The sequence below is a fragment of the Crassostrea angulata genome, chromosome 6 (assembly GCF_025612915.1).
Source record: "Crassostrea angulata isolate pt1a10 chromosome 6, ASM2561291v2, whole genome shotgun sequence".
NCBI lineage: Eukaryota > Metazoa > Mollusca > Bivalvia > Ostreida > Ostreidae > Magallana > Magallana angulata.
Window position 1 is genome coordinate 36,637,636 of NC_069116.1, and position 18,563 is coordinate 36,656,198.

General features: G+C 33.5%; 1 protein-coding gene across 2 annotated transcripts; it reads right to left on the reverse strand.

Moving 5' to 3' along the window:
- Window positions 1–8,612: 8,612 nt before the first annotated feature.
- LOC128190158 (mitochondrial coenzyme A diphosphatase NUDT8-like) lies at window positions 8,613–18,242 on the reverse strand. Of its 2 annotated transcripts, none has more exons than XM_052862075.1 (4): window positions 17,716–18,242; window positions 13,461–13,593; window positions 8,978–9,058; window positions 8,613–8,858 (listed from the first exon to the last, which is right to left on the reverse strand). In XM_052862075.1, the coding sequence occupies exons 1-4, from the start codon at window positions 18,042–18,044 to the stop codon at window positions 8,631–8,633; spliced, it is 771 nt and encodes a 256-aa protein (XP_052718035.1). In that variant the 5' UTR covers window positions 18,045–18,242; the 3' UTR covers window positions 8,613–8,630. The 2 variants fall into 2 exon arrangements, with proteins under 2 accessions (XP_052718035.1, XP_052718034.1); XM_052862074.1 differs by having other exon boundaries at window positions 13,458–13,593.
- Window positions 18,243–18,563: the final 321 nt, after the last annotated feature.

Consider the following 18,563-nt stretch of genomic DNA (forward strand, 5'->3'; position numbering starts at 1 on the left):
TAAGGAAATAAATAATATAATTATTAATAAAGAAGTTAAACTATTTTTAGAGGTTGTTTAAATTTATTTGTCAAGTAAATTGATGAAGTGACCCTATTGGGCATTAATTTAAATGAAATTCAAAATTACTGATATGATTGTAGTGTTTTGGCAATTTTAAAATTGTTTGTAATATTAAATTTTCTTTTTTACATATTTTTACATAGTATGGTAATTATGATAATGTTTTGGGAGTTTATTAAATTTAACAAGTTCATCAAAGAAAATCATAGTCCTATGGGATCAATTTTCTGATATGGAGTTCCATTGTGCCATAGAAGAAAGTGAGGAAAATTTGAAACAAATAATTGCATCTGTCAAGACTCTTATTAGAAAGATATTGAAAGTTTTATCAACAGAAGAGCATTGCTTGGCTACCGGTATTTCTATTCACTGCAAAGGGAGGGGTTATTGTCATTTTGTTGGTTTTTCTTTAAATCAATTAAATTAAAAAAATATATCATCAAATACAAACATTTGTAAATGTATTACTGTTATAGATATGTATTTACAGTGAAATTCTAACAATTTTGATTTTAATTTTTCTTTGTTAACTAATTTTTTTTTTTTTTTACAATTCTAGAAATGTTTTTTTGTATGTGTTCCAAACCTTTATTATTCAATTCAATTATTTGTCCCATTTGAAATTAGCCTAGCGGGGGTATTAGTCCCATTAGGACAGTTCTAGTTTAAAATAAACAACGACCACCTTGTCTTAAAATAATACTAACTAAATATTAATCCTGCCGTATGGCTCATGACATTCAGCAATAAATGGTTCCGGCATCTGCAGTGTACTTTCTACCTCAAAACAGAAATTGATACCCACAAACGGGTATGCCACAGTAATAAACAGCCAAAAAATTTATGCACTGCTTCTGGCACTTTCCATCTCCCTCCCTCGAGCCACCTTCTCCCTCCTTTTCTTTAATGCGCGATTCTTCCTCCCTCCATCCCGGTATTTTGCATACCTTAACCACTCATTGATGGTATTTTCAATATCTTAATAGATGTCGCTCGGTTTTTTCGAACACTCTCTAAAATTGTAGAATTTCGAATTTGAATACATTTGTTACTTTTCTCAGTAAAGAGTCATCATGCGGTTAAATTTGTAAGTACATGTGTATCATGAATTTAATAGTACTAATTTTTTCCCACAGAATTTGTGTGTAAATAAGGTTTATCAGTCAAAAATTAGCGCATTTTTTATGCACTGTAAATTTCAGTTTTTTTTACAATGGGAGGCACTGTCGCTCCCAGGTAGTCGATCAGAATTTTTTCAGACCGGGAGCTACATACCTGCAGCCAGAATTAAAACAAGAAAAACAAGTCAATGAGTTAACATCATTCTTACTAAAATTGTTTATACTAAAATAACTGGTAAATAATCTTTTGAATTCTACTTACGTTCAATAACTGTGCGTAAATTATACAATCCTTAATTGATAGGGAAGTTTTCACAATCTTACAATCCAATACTGTATTTCACTGCAAAGGAGTTTGTCATTAGTGTCTTCAAAATTCTTCTCGCACACATTTCTGTAGAGTCACCACTAATGGTAGCCAAATGAAGAACCTAAAGAACAGTAAAATCAAGTGTATATATTAAAGGTACTTCTATAAAATTTCAAGTATTTCTTAAAAAGAAAAATTTGGTAAAGATAAAAATAGCATAACTAATATCTAAAATCTGTTCTAATGAGTGGTTAACAGACACCCCCCCCCCCCCCCCCATTAAATATGTGTAGCTTCAATTTTAAAAATAATTGTAGAGCTTTTTTTATTAATTCTTTGCTCACCAGTTTGGCATAAACATCTGTCTAACAGAAGTTCTATCCTCCATATCAGCTTCAGATTCCAGAGGAAGCTTCATTTGCTGTGGAAGCTGATTATCTTCAGTAGATATGTTAACGTCAACTTTTTTGGATAGCAACTGTAGAAATTTGGAATTAACATACACTTGAGTTTATATTTCCTCAAGAATTTCAATGCTAAGTATTTTTCCTTAACTGAAAAAATAAGAAGATAGACATAATGAAATAATTTAAAATAACATGGAAGTCTGTTGCAGAAACATTTACAGGTTATTAATAAATGCAATTGTTTAAGTTGAATTATTCTTTGTCAAACTATTCAGCTTTGATGTATCAGTATACATTACATTATAATTACCGGTATATTTATTCAAATTTAATTGATATAAGACATGTATTGATTGTATGTTGCTTATAGACAATGTTGCTTGTAAACAAAACATCAAAGAAACATTGACCAGACCTGCTCTATTAAACATTATTATATGTACCAATTCAACTACATATAGAAAATTTTCCTTTAGTGTACAGATTTAGAACTTATCTCTTACTAATTTCTATATTTGAATCCCTATACCTTTTATAGGAGAATCACTTGGTTTGAACATATTTTATTGTATATATAAAATATACAAAGGGTTCGAACACAAGTTCTTGCAACTTACTAGGTTCTAACCCAATTACAAGTAATTTGCAATTGTCATAAAACATGGTACTTGTATTTACACATTTAATGAAAAAAATGGTAAAGAACAAAATAGTATACATGTACTTATGTAAATCTGCGAGAATTGATTATAAAGTTCTGCACAGCTGTGAAAATTCTAACATTGGTTTTATAATCTAGGTTGTCATTACCCCATAGTAAAGTATGCGAATCTATAATACCTAAATTTTGTATTTGGAATAGTTCATTAAATAAGGTATTCCTTGCATTAGAAAATAGTTTGAAAACAAATAAAAATGATATACATCTTCTTTCTTTCCACATATGCAATTTGGAGAATCAACAATATTTCTTCTGTGTAAATCATAATTTAGTAAACAATTGTGTCTTAATTTGGTATGAATGATGTTAGCTACTCTTTTACCATGAAGAAAATATTTTGGAACTTTTGAATCAATGCTATTATTAGAGATGCTTCTTTGAAACTGGCGGATGGATGTTGATTTTTTAATATCCGAGTTTGCCTATAGCATTTGGAATAAATTATTTTTATATGTATCATACTTAACTCTAGGAGGTATATAATTGTCTTCATAACGAGTATTGTAGCGAGAATTATCTTTCCTATAAATGTTAGCAATATCACTAAGATATTGTGGTACAAGATTGTAATGAATTTTGTACATAATCGTTGGTTTAGCTATTTCCCTTCTTTTAGATAGAGAGTTCCAACCCGTTTCGAAATACAATGATTCCCTTGAGGCCAAAATTGGAAGTGCCGTGACCATTCTTGCAGCATGTAGCTGTACTTTTTCTAACTTTTCAATTTCTGCGGAAGAATACAACAGAAGCATATTCTAATTTTGGCCTTACAAAAGTTATATATAATTTTGATAGTTTGTCTCTGCCTAAAGTAAATTTAAGTTTCTTAAGTAGTCCTATTTTTTTACAAGCGATGTTCACTATATATATATCATTGATGTACACAGACCACTTCAAATCTTCAGAGAGAGAGAGTTAGGCCTAGATGTTTATGACAAGAAACGATATCTAACTGACAATCTTGAAAAAATAGTTCTGGGGTTACGTTACGTTTTGATTTGCTAAAAAATACAACTTTGGTTTTATTAGGATTAAATTTAAGTAACCAATCATTGGACTATTTTTCTAATATTCTAAGGTCATGATTTAACACATTTTCTACATTTCTTAAGTTTTTAACCGCATACTCCGGAGAATCACTTCTGGGTTGGGGGGAAGTTACAAATCCTAAAAGTGACCTTCTTGGAGACGTATGAAGAGTTGGTGTGTCTGTTGACTGGTGAAGTACTTGTTTTACTGGAGTAAGGACAGACAGTGGTGGTAATGGTGGCAAGCTGCAAGATTTGCTATTGTTAACGTTTGTACCGGTAACTGCCCTTTTTTCTTAATAGGACTAGAAGACTCATCAATATCGCTGTCGTCGTCGTCGGACTCGTATCTTTCATTTGGCCTTTGAATACATAAAATGTTGATTATTTTATTATTTATAAACGCTGATCACCTAACTTTAGCTAAGATTTTTGCAAGAGTAATCTTTGTTGTGAACAATGTTATTTAAAAATCATGACCTGAGAATATTTTAGTGTTCACACAATGATATATTATATTTTCTCTTTCTTTTCTTGGTTGGGTTATCTTCTTCATCAATTTCAAGGGATGGTGTCAGTTCAGCTGATTTCAGCTTTAGCATTGCTTTTACATAGGATTCTACAGTGGTAAATTAATTGAAAAATAACAGAACATCTTTTAAATAATAAGCCTAGGAACCATACTGCTCGCCTGAACAACTGTCTTAACTTTGTTCCGAACAGTTTAATAAATCAAATACCAGCCAGTCCAGATATTCCCTTCAAATTCATCAAAGTGTGTTTTCTTTCAACATTTTAAACACTTTTATTAGTAATATTTAACACCCAAACCCTTTGAATGATTTTCTAATGTCAAACTCCCCCTCTCTACCATTGTAATCCCACCTATCCCTGGGAATTATGATAAAAACAAACTTGATTGAACACAAGCTTTTAATTTAACCAAATATATTTTGTTTTTGAGAAGGTTTTTTAATATAATTCTTAACCTTATCCTTTCATTTGAATTAACTTGATGTCAATTCATTTTAATAAACTTAATGTCAATTCATTAGTTTGGCCGAGTGGTTCTGAAGAAGATAGAAATTTGGAAAAATTACAATGCCAAGAACACGCTTAAAATAATATATCACTTGGGTTTTAAACTCAGGTGGGCTAAGGAAGCAAACAGCCCAATGATCTTCACTGACAACTCAATAAAGCACAATGCTGGAGGACAAATAAATATTCTAAAATGACCTAAAAATCATTAAACGTGCAAGCTTAAGACTAAGACACTTCATAATTTTTCAGAACTACAGTATTATTAACTTATTTTCATTAATATACGGGTTTAAGTTTCAGCTCGTCACTAAGTTCTGAAACCTTGTTTATTTAATGTTATACACGTAAGAAAGATTGATGCACAAAAAACAATGGAGATATTGTCATTGACTCTTACACACCTATTATTTTCTTTCAAGGTTATACAATAATTTTCTATTTGTACATGACTGTTTTGGGAGCAGGGACCAAATCCTTCAGGTACTGTACCGTGCTGGTGTTCCCCTTTTAGAATGGGCCAGCAGGTTTTGCTCAGCTTCTGAACTATATGTACCTTCTGGCAACCTCCTGATAACTTGTTGAATAAAAAATGAAGGTTTACGTACCCTGCAAGAAGATTTCAAAGGAAATGCAGATATTTTATCTAATGAACCATACCTATATGCATCATCTGCTAAATGTACCAAATTGTGAATATTGTACACAAGAGAATTCCTACCATAAAGATTTCAAAAATGTTGAACAAAAATCACCAGAAGTTCATTTGCTTAATTGTGATAGTTCTGACAAAGAGTAGCATTAAGTAGTAGTGTACTGCTGCTGATAAAAATAATAAAATTTTCATATAAACAATCCTGTATGCTTTGTCAGCTAGTACAATTGTACAGCTGTATATAACAAAAACTGGCGGAATTCTGTGACTTTCCACCTGTCAATACGAGTTACAGATCTAGATCTCCTTGAAAACTCCCTCGGAATGTGTTTTTAAACACTTTTAAGCATTTCAGAAAGTTCATTAACCATGTAACTACTGAAACGATTTTCTAAAGGATCTTTCATCCAGAACAACACGAGGCGTTTGACTACCCTTAAACATACCAAATGCATATAGTCCAAATGAAATTGAGACACCATGTGAAGTTTAATACCTATTTAATACCTGTACACATGTATTATGAAATGGTGAAGGACCTTAATCATGATCTTCATCACGCATTTCATCAAAAACAGCATCAGTACGTAAATCTGCATTTACTTCTCGGAAAGTCATTTTTCCTACCCATTCTCCAGGCTGCACACCTTTATCGCAACCATGATACCCTGAAACCTGATAAAATTTTTTATAAAAGCTTTAGCAAGAGCATCACAAATGACTGATAACATCACTTCCAGGCCATTTCTCTCCAGTTCCCAGTCTGCTATCAGGTAATTTCTCTACTCTCCCTAGAATTGGCCAAAATTCGTCATTTGTAGATTTATACGGGGGTAGACCATCAATATTCAATTGCAGTTTTAATTTTGTATCGATGTCATAACACCCATAAGAAAAGCTATCTTCTACTTTTCTTTCACCAACCCCAAAATGATCATACAAACCACCACACATTTCCTTCAACATATATTGTGTTTGGGATTTTAATAATGTTCGTGGGTCACTTGGTAGTTGTGGGTGGTACTTCTTTAAAAATTTTAAAACTTCGTATTTATTGCTTTTTTATCTTTTGGCAACATTGTTGGCCAGTTTTGGACAGAAATAAGCCAGTTCAAGAAATGATTACATTATCCTCAAATGTACAAGATGGCTGCACATCCCTCTTAAATTCAGCTCAGTAACTCTGCATCAGCTAAAGGCACGTCCATTTTGCCATGTTGTTGCTGATATTGTTGTGTATTAACATTGTTTACACTTTTCATGACTGACACTTTATACATTTTAGGATTTTAAAAAAATTTAGTTCAGTAATGTTTATTTTGATCAACGTATCAAAGAAAACGTCAGTCATTTTTTCCTTTTACTTGTCTATATAAACTTGAATCTGATTGGCTAACATTCAAACTTGAATGGTTGCTCTGTAGTGACCTTGTATGTTGTAAGATTATGTGTAGCGTATCTTAGAAAAGCGATTATACAATTTTACAGGTTTTGATGAGAAAAAGGAACCTAAACACGCTGTTGAACTCTTCATAGTCTTTTTGAGAAGGTGAAACACAATTAAAAAATAGTGGTATTGTTAGCAATTTCACAAATGATACACCTGCTAAATATATTATATCTCGAAGTATTTTTGTATCGGAAAGTAATGGGTGAACCATTTTTCTTACAGTGACCTTGAACAAGTGACCAATGCTCAAGGTTAAGGCAGGTTGCAATGAGTCTTTGTGTCAAAACTTAGCTTCTGCTTATTTTTTATTACAAGATAAGACATGGACAGGAATTATGCATTTTTTTCTTCCACTTACCTTAAACTTGCTAAATGGCTTGAGTCAAAATCATGACAGATTATCAGGTCATAAGCAATCTATGTGTGAAGTAAAAACTTCCAATGTTTCTAAATAAGAAAGATATGGACCAGACATGAATTTTGCACCTTTTATTCCAGTGACCTTGAACTTGCCCAAATGACATTTGGTCAAAATTATGACATGCCCTAATGTCATAAGCAATCTTTGTTTGAAGAACTTCCAATACCTTGAACTTGCCCAAACTTGCTCCATAGGAAAGATATAGACCGGATATGAATTTTACACCTTTTTTTAAGATTGCACAGACAGACAGAAAGATAGACAAGGTGATTCCTATGTAACCCCCCCCCCCCCCCCCAACTTTTTTGTGAGGTATAATAATCAATTTGAAAGGGTCGTAGTGATACACATTGCATGGAATTTTACATTTGAGAAAGCACAAATGTTGTAATGAAAAATGACAATAACAAACTGTCAACTATCTCAAAAATCTATAAAACGAAATATAAATTCAAAGCAGACCAACACGGACCTCTAAAAAAAATAGAGGTAGGATCAGGTGCCTAGGACGTGTCAGCATCCTTTGCTCTTTGTCGAAATCGGGAAAAAAAACCCGGAAAAGTCCGTAAACAATTGGGTGATTAATTATGGTCTAACAATTAGTATGAAAAACGTCAGTCAGCGTGCGACCCAGTGGAAGATTGTATTTGCCGACACTGTCGTTGTATCGACCATAGAACTTACAAAAAATGACTTCAATCGAGACTGTTTTATCAACTTGTTAGAAGCTTGCCTCGCCTTAGAAACTGTTCATAAGAAGAGCATGCCCTTGTGTATCAAATTAACTGAGAGACAAAAACACCATATGCAGGTGATGAAGGTATAATGCTACATTAGTAAGGAAAGTTGACTATAGAAAAATCGAAGTCATCGGTTTATCATAAAGTTTTGTTGTTAGGTTACCATCAATGTCCATTTCCAGTAAAATACCCAAATATGAAACAGATGATGCAGACTCTGTGGTATCTTTTATTTCAAGTTCACTGGGATATATCGAGTCGACGTATGTATGGAAATAACAATTGTTATTTTTTTCACGTAAAAGTTTTTGAATAAATTCTGCTTCATAAGAATACAAAAATAGGTCTGTTAACAATGGGGCACAATTGGTACCCATGGGAATTCCAACAGACTGTTGGAAGACTTGATTTCCAAAAACAAGATAAATGTTGTCTATCAGAAACTCAAGCATCTTTTTAATGTCAACTTCCGAGTACTTGTGTGTGCAATCAGAATGGTTTTTAACAAAATAATTTTTAAGATTTCCAATGAAAATGTATTTACATCTCCACATTAGCATAACAATAGTGAATAAATTAGATATCAGTGTACATAAATCAAAAACATTCATCATATTCACCTAAGGTAATTCAGAATGACTATAAATCATTTTAAAACATGTACTTCATATAATCAATTTTTATGCGACAAATTAAATTTGTATAGTCCAGGGGCCAGAATCGGTAACAACATGTGTAGAGTAATTGCAGTTAGTCCCCATATTCGATGTTCTCCCCCAAGATATACAGGAAGTGTATAGCCAGATTTTAGTGATGGTAACTTTCCTCTTTTAAATTGAGTGGATCCAACATTTTTTCTATCACAAAGAGATGAAATTGTCCTTGTAAAAACTTGTTCTACCTACAACAATTTGAAAAAAAATGTCAAAAAACTTTAATATAATAGCAAGTGGTCAGGTACAGCATTAATGGTGGTTAATCTGCTAATTGCAAATGTGTGGAGACAATTTGACTTTATACCTCAGTCTTGTTCAGGTGTAGATTATGGTTCTGTAGTTCACCAATGCTTGCTATAATTGGAGTCACCAAAGTTTTTCCATTCTATTGAAAAAAATAATTATAGCTATCTATAATCAGATACTCAGCTAAATAAGGAGCACTATTCTCCTTTTCGGGTTATCATATATATTGTCTTTAATCTGTTGATTATATATGATTAAAATGAGACTCTTTGATCGTCGCCAATGGATTGCTACCAAGAATCTGATATTAAAACAAGAGGCCCATGGGCCACATCGCTCACCTGAGGAACAATAGGTATGATAAAGTCAGCTTAATGGAGTCATAATACAAACAATCTGGACAATGTACAATAATACATGTAGATCCTGTATAAATAAAATCCATTTTTCCCCCCTTGGAACTCGGATAGCCCTGATTGCTGCCAATATTTACAAGAGCAGACTTTAATCACCGCTCCTGCACATATATAGGGACTCAACGTTTATGCAAGCAGGGATGACCGCACACTTGCGCCAACAGCTCAACCTAACGCAAGCAGGGAGTGCCGCACACTTGCGCTAGAAAGGCCTGAACACCAGCAGTGATGACCATATATTAGTGCTCCGCCGCAACCACCACCAATACAAGCAGATATGACTGCACACTTGTATTACTGCAATACAGGGCAGGTATGACCGCACACTTTGTATCGAAGGTTAGAAAACACGTAGATTAGATAGAGCAAGGCTGTTCACACACTCAATCTATCCAGACCTGTTCAAGTTTAACCCCAAACAGTCACTCATCAAAATGCAATAGACACTGTCCCTATATATGTGCCAACCTAAAATAATTCATAGTATATAAAAATTGGAAATCAAAAATAAACAAACTAATCCGGCCTTACCCAAAACTTCTTATGCAGAACAACTTATATACATTGAATATTTATTATTGTATAAAAATAATCATCACAATAATTGGTTAACAGTGGATGCATTAATTAAAATAATCAAGAATCAATAAATCAAGGGCAATAACTCAATACAGTAATACAAAAAGATTCTAATGAAAAAATAGCTGCCTGCTTCAATTTTATAGTCATATCACATGTTGAGTATTGCAGTTCTCAAAAAGATCCTTTACAATTGTTTATATATGGGATATTTAGCTACATCAAACTCTGAACCTTCTTGTGAGGCCGAAGAATTGTCCTGGAGCCAAAGTTTTAACAATTATAAAGAATCATCTTGCTGATTAGTTTCTGAGAAGAAGATTTTTAAAGATTTACTTTATATATTCCTATGTAAAACTTTAACACCCCCGCCCCATGTGGCCTCACCTTACCCCCAGGGATCATGATTTTCACAACTTTGAATCTACACTACCTGAGGATACTTCCACACAAGTTTCAGCTTTCCTGGCTGTTTAGTTTCTGAGGAGAAGATTTTTAAAGATTTACTCTATATATTCCTATGTAAAACTTCGACCCCCCATTGTGGCCCCACCCTACCCCCAGGGGTCATGATTTTCACAACTTTGAATCTACACTACCTGAGGATGCTTCCACACAAATTTCAGCTTTCCTGGCTGTTTAGTTTCTGAGAAGAAGATTTTTAAAGATTTACTCTATATATTCCTATGTAAAACTTCGACCCCCATTGTGGCCCCACCCTACCCCCGGGGGTCATGAATTTCACAACTTTGAATCTACACTACCTGAGGATACTTCCACACAAGTTTCAGCTTTCCTGGCTGTTTAGTTTCTGAGGAGAAGATTTTTAAAGATTTACTCTATATATTCCTATGTAAAACTTCGACCCCCCATTGTGGCCCCACCCTACCCCCAGGGGTCATGAATTTCACAACTTTGAATCTGCACTACCTGAGGATGCTTCCACACAAATTTCAGCTTTCCTGGCTGTTTAGTTTCTGAGAAGAAGATTTTTAAAGATTTACTCTATATATTCCTATGTAAAACTTCGACCCCCCATTGTGGCCCCACCCTACCCAAGGGGTCATGAATTTCACAACTTTGAATCTACACTACCTGAGGATGCTTCCACACAAGTTTCAGCTTTCCTGGCTGTTTAGTTTCTGAGAAGAAGATTTTTAAAGATTTACTCTATATATTCCTATGAAAAACTTCGACCCCCCATTGTGGCCCCACCCTACCCCCGGGGGTCATGAATTTCACAACTTTGAATCGACACTACCTGAGGATGCTTCCACACAAGTTTCAGCTTTCCTGGCTGTTTAGTTTCTGAGAAGAAGATTTTTAAAGATTTACTCTATATATTCCTATGTAAAACTTCGACCCCCCATTGTGGCCCCACCCTACCCAAGGGGTCATGAATTTCACAACTTTGAATCTAAACTACCTGAATATGCTTCCACACAAGTTTCAGCTTTCCTGGCTGTTTAGTTTCTGAGAAGAAGATTTTTAAAGATTTACTCTATATATTCCTATGTAAAACTTCGACCCCCCATTGTGGCCCCACCCTACCCCCGGGGGTCATGAATTTCACAACTTTGAATCTACACTACCTGAGGATGCTTCCACACAAGTTTCAGCTTTCCTGGCTTTCTGGTTCTGAGAAGAAGATTTTTGAAAATTTCTCGAAATTTTTCATTAATTTCTAATTATCTCCCCTTGAAAACGGGTGTGGCCCTTAATTTTCACAACTTTGAATCCCCTTTGCCTAAGGATGATTTGTGCCAAGTTTGGTTGAAATTGGCCTTGTAGTTCTTGAGAAGATGTTGAAAATGTGAAAAGTTTACGGACGGACGGACAGACGGACAGACAGACGACAGACAAAATGTGATCAGAATAGCTCACTTGAGCTTTCAGCTCAGGTGAGCTAAAAAGGTACAAACTTAACTTTCAAGATAGATTTTATGTGTATATGTTTTCATAGATTAACTAAAACAAGGTGGCTAGTATACAGGTTCTATTTAAAACAACCTCCCATCCCCCAGGGGCAGACAGATACTCTCCCTGTTGACATTTAAACAAAAATTTTTCAGCTCTATATGCTACCTCTTGACTGAAATACCATCTGGTATTTATACCAAAATCATTTTACATGTACTGTTTATCAGTGATTATGGTTAGCCAATTATTACTATACTATTAACAAGTGTATTTTATTTAAAAAGTTTAAAAACTGTTTTTATTTCAAATGATAAAAAAACTTGCATAACTCTTTTGATCATACAACTTCCTAATTGCATTATATTCAATGATTAATTACTATTAATATGAAGAAGCAAGGAAGATTTTGAACATTTTATATACATTAACACTAAATGACCATTTTGGCCACACCCTGCATTAAGAACCCCTACCCTACACACTATATGAGTGTTTTGGCCCGGCCCTAAATTCAAATCCCTACATGGTGAGACGTGAAATTTAAAATTTTGATAGATGGCTTCATTTTCTTTCTTTATATGCAGTCAGTTTTTATTCAGTATCAGCAGAAGTAAAGAGCTAAAGAAGAGGATTTTTTAGCATTCATTGCATTAACACTATATGACCATTGGCCCCACCCTAGAGTCAGAACCCCTACCTTGGGGGACAAGAAATTTATAATTTTGTTAGAGGACTTCCTGATTAACATACCATGAAGTTTGTTTTTTTATTATAGATGTGTGAGAGGAAGATTTTTAAACATTATATGCATTAACACTATACTGTCATATCCCCCCCCCCCTTTTACAGCCTGAACCCCTTACCCACGGGCCATGAATTTCATAATTTAGGTAGAGGAGTTCATGGACATCATAACCATGCATTAAGTTTTTTCCCCACATGTGTAGGAGTAAAGAAGAATATTTTTTAAGATTTAATACATTTTCACTATATGGATATATAGGCCCCGCCCTAGGGCCTAAACCCCTAGCTGTCACAGCGGTCATGAATTTCATGATTTAGGTAGAAGACTTCTTGGACATCATAACTATGCATTTAGTTTTGAACAAATATATATGGGAGTAGAGAAGAAGATTTTTTGCATATTTGGCCCTGCCCGTGGCACCCCAGGAGTGGTACATCCATGAAATTCACAATTTAGATTCCTCTTACGTATACCATAGAAATGCTTCGCACCAAAAATGGTAACAATTGGTTGTCTTGTTTTTAAGAAGTTAAATATGTAAAATTGTTAATGCACTGAGTGACTTGGGGGATCTAAAAATTCTCAATTTTTAAAAAAAAGTGAATGAAATGCATATGATAAAATCAGATTGTTTACATATATAAATATAATTGTTTTATTGATAAATGTTCCTAATTACACATTAATTAAAACATAAGCTTTCAATTGCTGTGATCTTTGTAACATCTGCATAAATATGATCTCATAAATATGATCTCTTGACCACTTACAAAATTCACACATTAATAAGGAAAATTTTTGCACATCAAAAGGCTCATATTTGGAAATTTATTATCAAATGTAAATATTATAGAATATGAATAAAGGTTCAACTATACTACTCTGCTTGGTAAACTCTGAAAAGATCCCCAAACAGCTTCTCTGGGAATTCTCAAACCAATTTCTTCCTGTGTCTCCCGCAAAGCTGTTGTTATCAAGTCATGATCTGTATCATCCATCATTCCTCCTGGAAAACTAATTTTAGAAAGAAAAAAGTAATTCAATTGTTCTTTTTTGCAACAACTCATGGAGATATTTGCACAGATTAAAATACAGGTACTGTGAGCAAGCTCATAAATGTTACCCCCCCCCCCCCTCTAGAAAAAGTAATAACTATTTTTCTATTTTAGAAAATGATGGATGCTATCTATTTAACATCTATGTTCTATCAATAACAACTGCTCTTTTTTTTTTAATGCTAATGTGAGTACATAAACCAATTACTATTCTTAAAATTCCCTTTTATTTCAACTTAACTGTTGATGCATGAAGCTATTTGCATCCTTATGATAACAATCATGACATGAATCAAACGTTAAGGTCAATTAAGATCTAGTAAATGATTCCAAAGTGTCTTTTTGGTGCTAGAACCATTATGACGTCATCATTTATTTGAAGAATCTTTTTCCCGTACTTTATGGCTGCAAAGGAATTACGTAGAAAAATTAAAAAGAAATTCTTGACACTCTATGTTAAATCATAGAAAAAGTAATCCTGATACCTTTATTCAATTTTACATCATTTTAAAGGGGAGGTCAAGAGCTTGTTTAATTCCGATTTGGGAGAGATTGTAGACATTTTAGATATATTTTATTTGTCAAAAATGGACAAATCTCCGAAGTTTGTTCCTTATTTCCTTCATATTTCATTGAAAATGACAGTTTAAAACATGTTTTTTCATTGTGTTTACCAAATACTTTAGCCCCATACACCCTGTCAAACAAAGCTATTGTTATGAAGCATCATTGAAAGAATTTATATCTTAAATTTTATAAACCTGTAGGCACCTTTCATTTAATAGCTAGATCTTGACCTTGATCCCGATGTCAAGCAGCCATTAATTGTTTTGAATTTTTAGATTACTAAGCCTGATTATCATTTTTCATAAAAAAAATTTCCATACAATTTTTTTCAAAAAAAGATCAAGTACATCGGGGCAGGTCATATTCAGAGGGGCAGACAAGGATGAGAATCTAACAATTAATTTTATGTGGCCTGACACAAGCAATCATTGTGTTAAATTTTACCTACTACATGTAATAATTTCCATTCATACAAGATGTGAACCAGACAAGAATTAAGCATTTTTTTAACAATGACTTTAAACTTGCCCAAATGACCTTCGGTCAAGATAATGGCACACCCCAAGGTCATAAGCAATCTTTGTGTGAAGTACGAACTTTCAATGTTTCTCCATAAGTAAGATATGGACCTGGCACGAATTTTGCACTTTTTCTACTAGTGACCTTGACCTTGCCCGAATGACCTTGGGTCAAGGTCATGACACACCCTCAGGTCATAAGCAATCTTCCAATGCTCCATAAGAAAGATCTAATGGACCAGACAAATTTTGCACTTTTTCTGCCAGTGACCTTGACCTTAGCCAAATGACCTATGACATATTTTTATGTGAAATCCCAAACCCCATTTGTTGTTTTAGTATTTGTAAGATCAACTTATTACCTTCAACTTTGTGGCCCCACTTTTCTCTAGGAAATCATAGTTTTATCAAACTCCAGCATCCAAAACCTACCACTCAGATGCAGCATCTAAGCCTGTCATGTACATCAAATGATCCTTGCATGCCCTTGATGATACATCCCCAGTTTCCTTCTCTTGACAGGAGTTGACCTGTCAGCAGGTCCAGTACAATGTCTTGATTTAGCAATACTAGTATAGATTGAATTAGCATTATTAAGCTATGACAATTCCAAATTGGTTGATTTAGCTAATTTTGTCATACATTTTTCTTAAATGTGTAATATTTTCAGCAAGTATAAAAATTCAACAATTGTGTCTCTGAACAGACTTTGCACTTAAACTTATAAAAGTTTTGAGGCAATTGATTCATGACTACATAGTAACTTCTTGAGTTGAATGACATATAAAGAGGGCCAATTCTGATAAACAAGATAATTCAGCACAATATACTTATCCACACCGCATTGCACACGATGTGATGGACAGTTACTCGAACAATGGAAATGTATTTTTTGCTTAAAAGTGTTCAACAGCTGCCAAGTTAAAACTATCTTTAATTTGGGTTGCTTTTTAAATAGCGAGTATATTAATGTAGTAACAAACATGCAATCTTCTTTACATCAAATTCTAGTAAGTAACTGCATGTAAAGAGCTTTATTATATACCCATCAATTTTTCCCTTTTTGGTACTGTCAATTTTACAAAGTGTGATCCAATTTTCCGGATCACCACACTATGGTATTCCAATTCCGTATCACCACTCTCTGAAGCTGATGACATAGTAAACATTAAATAATGTCTGTATTAACTATTTTAGCACATTTTAAAAGAGCTTGTTTCAAAATAGCTTTGTTATATAAATAAACAATATGCAGTTGATTTTAAAAAGATAGTTTTGTGATTAAAGCTTTTAAATAGACAAGGGTATATAATAAGTTTATCATTATAACAGTAACTTGATCCAAAGAGCTGGATCAGGTATCGTTGTCAGACGTGGATCATCAGATCAAACTCGACGCTTTGAGTCTTATTTGATCTAATGATCCGCGCCTAGCAACTCAACATGTTGATCCGACCCTTTGGATCAACTTACTGTTGTAATAATATATATTTATCAAGCTATTCTGAATAAGTTAAGAATGGAGTCTTCTTGTTGTCAGACATACTTCTTATATATTAAGAAATTTATAAAATTTTGACACAATCAAACAGATCAAATAACCAAATGATTCTATCAGTTTAATCAAATTTGACAATCTTGTTTCTGCATAAAGGTAAGGTCAAGGCCACTACCTTTTTTCTCAACTTAAAGGATGATGAAAATAAATGTAGTTATTTGGATTTATGGAGACATCTGTTTAAGATAAGAAGTTTCTATTCTTTCATCAATGAAATAATAAAATATTGGAATGTCTATCAGCTTGTACTACTAAATTGGACTAAATATTTAAACTAAAATTGATATTTCTTCACCTGCATACCCTCTAATTTTCTTAAATTTTGAAGATATTTTGATTATTTTTTATGCTTCCAATATTAAAATATTTCTGATTTTTACATATTATGAAGACTTTATATAAATTTAAGATACAAATTGACAGAAAAGCTAACATGTTGACCATTCATTAAGAGAGGAAAACTGAATTTAGTGATTTTTTCACACAAATCCAGGTATATAATGAGTGCTTAAAATAGCTAATAAAAATGTAATTTGGTAGGCAGATCATATTTTAAAAACATATTCTGAAACCCAAGTATCTTATCATTAGTTCACATAAGTTAAAAAATTCCAACATTAATGTTATTGGTTTTAAAATGCTAAATAAACTCATGAATCTACAGCAATTCTGAATTGCAAAGAATATGATATTTTCCTACGCCATTATGTTTTGCCAAAAATATCGTCTTTGTTAGATTGTAAACTTTGATTACCGGGTATTATATCTAAGCCAAGCTGTGTGATAGTTTTAAAGAAGAAAGAAAAATAATTTCCTTTCATCATTTAATCAAATTTACCAAGATATCTTCATTGACACATTATTATTTTTCATTCTGAAAAATTCACAGGAACAAACACAGATTTCTTATGGAGATTTATAATGGAAAATGTTAACATTTTTCTCCAAATGGAAGTCATTCGGAATACCTTGCACAATTCTTCAACGTTATCATCTCTTTTGCAATGCAAAATTCCTGTAGACTTTAAATTTTAGCAGTGTATTTAAAACTTAACATGCTTACATTAGAGGGGGTGTTTTAATGGAAAAATCTGGGGATTTTTTCAAACTATTGAATGGACATTGTTTGAACCCACAGTTATTTCTAAATATCGAATAATTTACGAAAATGTTGCTGCATAAATATCTTGGGGCTAAATCAAAAGATTATAAATTTATAATGGACCTGGTGAGTTCCAGGGGGTTGAAAGGGCACCAAATGTACTGAGAGGAATAATGATACACCTGACAGGGATTCCAACCTGCCCCAGGCCCACTGAATCTCTATAGTCAGCTGTTCTACCGTCTGACCGTAACACATTAAATTATAAGAGGTTTTTTATGGTTTCTTGGAGGCTAAAGAATGTCATTTTAAAACTAGGTCAGCAAGTATACTCACCTCACCTCTCCTCGGTGGGCAGGGATCTTATTGGACCGCACCATAAACAGAATAGATGGTTCTCCTTTTACAGTGCACAGTGGGATTAATACAGCTGCCTTCCTATGATCCCCAGATACTGTCACTTTTCTCAAAGAAGGCAAGTCATACTTCTGAAGTGCTTTTAGAACTCTTAGTTTGTTCTCATCACACAAAATATTTTCAAAAGTCACTGCATTTTGGTCAAACAGAACACCGTTACAATGGAATAATTTACAGTGCCTGAAATTGAATCCCATGTTTTGCAAGCACAGGGGGATCCGTCTACACACATGCCTATTCATTTTCATAGCAGTTTGTGTGTTTCAACGTGTTTACTTTATGTTTGAAATCCAAAATTTGTGAAAATACTTTTCTGTAGTAGAAGTACATTCAATCTATAATCACTATATCAAACAACTTGATTACACAATACATGGATGGTCTCTTTTAAAATATTTTAAAGCGCATACGACAGTCTTGACCAAAGATCAAAGAGTAGGTACAAAGCTGCTCAGCAATAACGAATTTGTTTAGATTTATCGCCTATATATAGGCCTATACGATTTTTTCCGATCCCGATTGATAAAGAATAATCTTAACAGATCGCCTAGCGCTCAAACTATTTAAATTTTAGGACTTGTCCACTCAGGTAACACCGGATTCCAAAGGAAACGGGGTCCCCTCGGGATTCCTGGCCCTAAAAGGGGCAATATAAGTGTCACAGTTGATATTTATTTAAAGAAGATAACGTCATGGGGATAAAATGCCCATTCGGTTTACCGATTTAGCCGTGGAATACAATTTTGAATTTATTGTTTAGCTCACCG

Excerpts from the sequence above, each read along its gene's own strand:
- LOC128190158 (XM_052862074.1), bottom strand. The coding sequence starts at position 18,044 with ATGAAAATGAATAGGCATGTGTGTAGACGGATCCCCCTGTGCTTGCAA. Across the intron at positions 13,594-17,715 it reads GCCCACCGAGGAGAGGTGAG|TTTTCCAGGAGGAATGATGG; the intron begins GTGAGTATACTT and ends TTCTAAAATTAG. Across the intron at positions 8,859-8,977 it reads TACACCTGAACAAGACTGAG|GTAGAACAAGTTTTTACAAG; the intron begins GTATAAAGTCAA and ends AAATTGTTGTAG.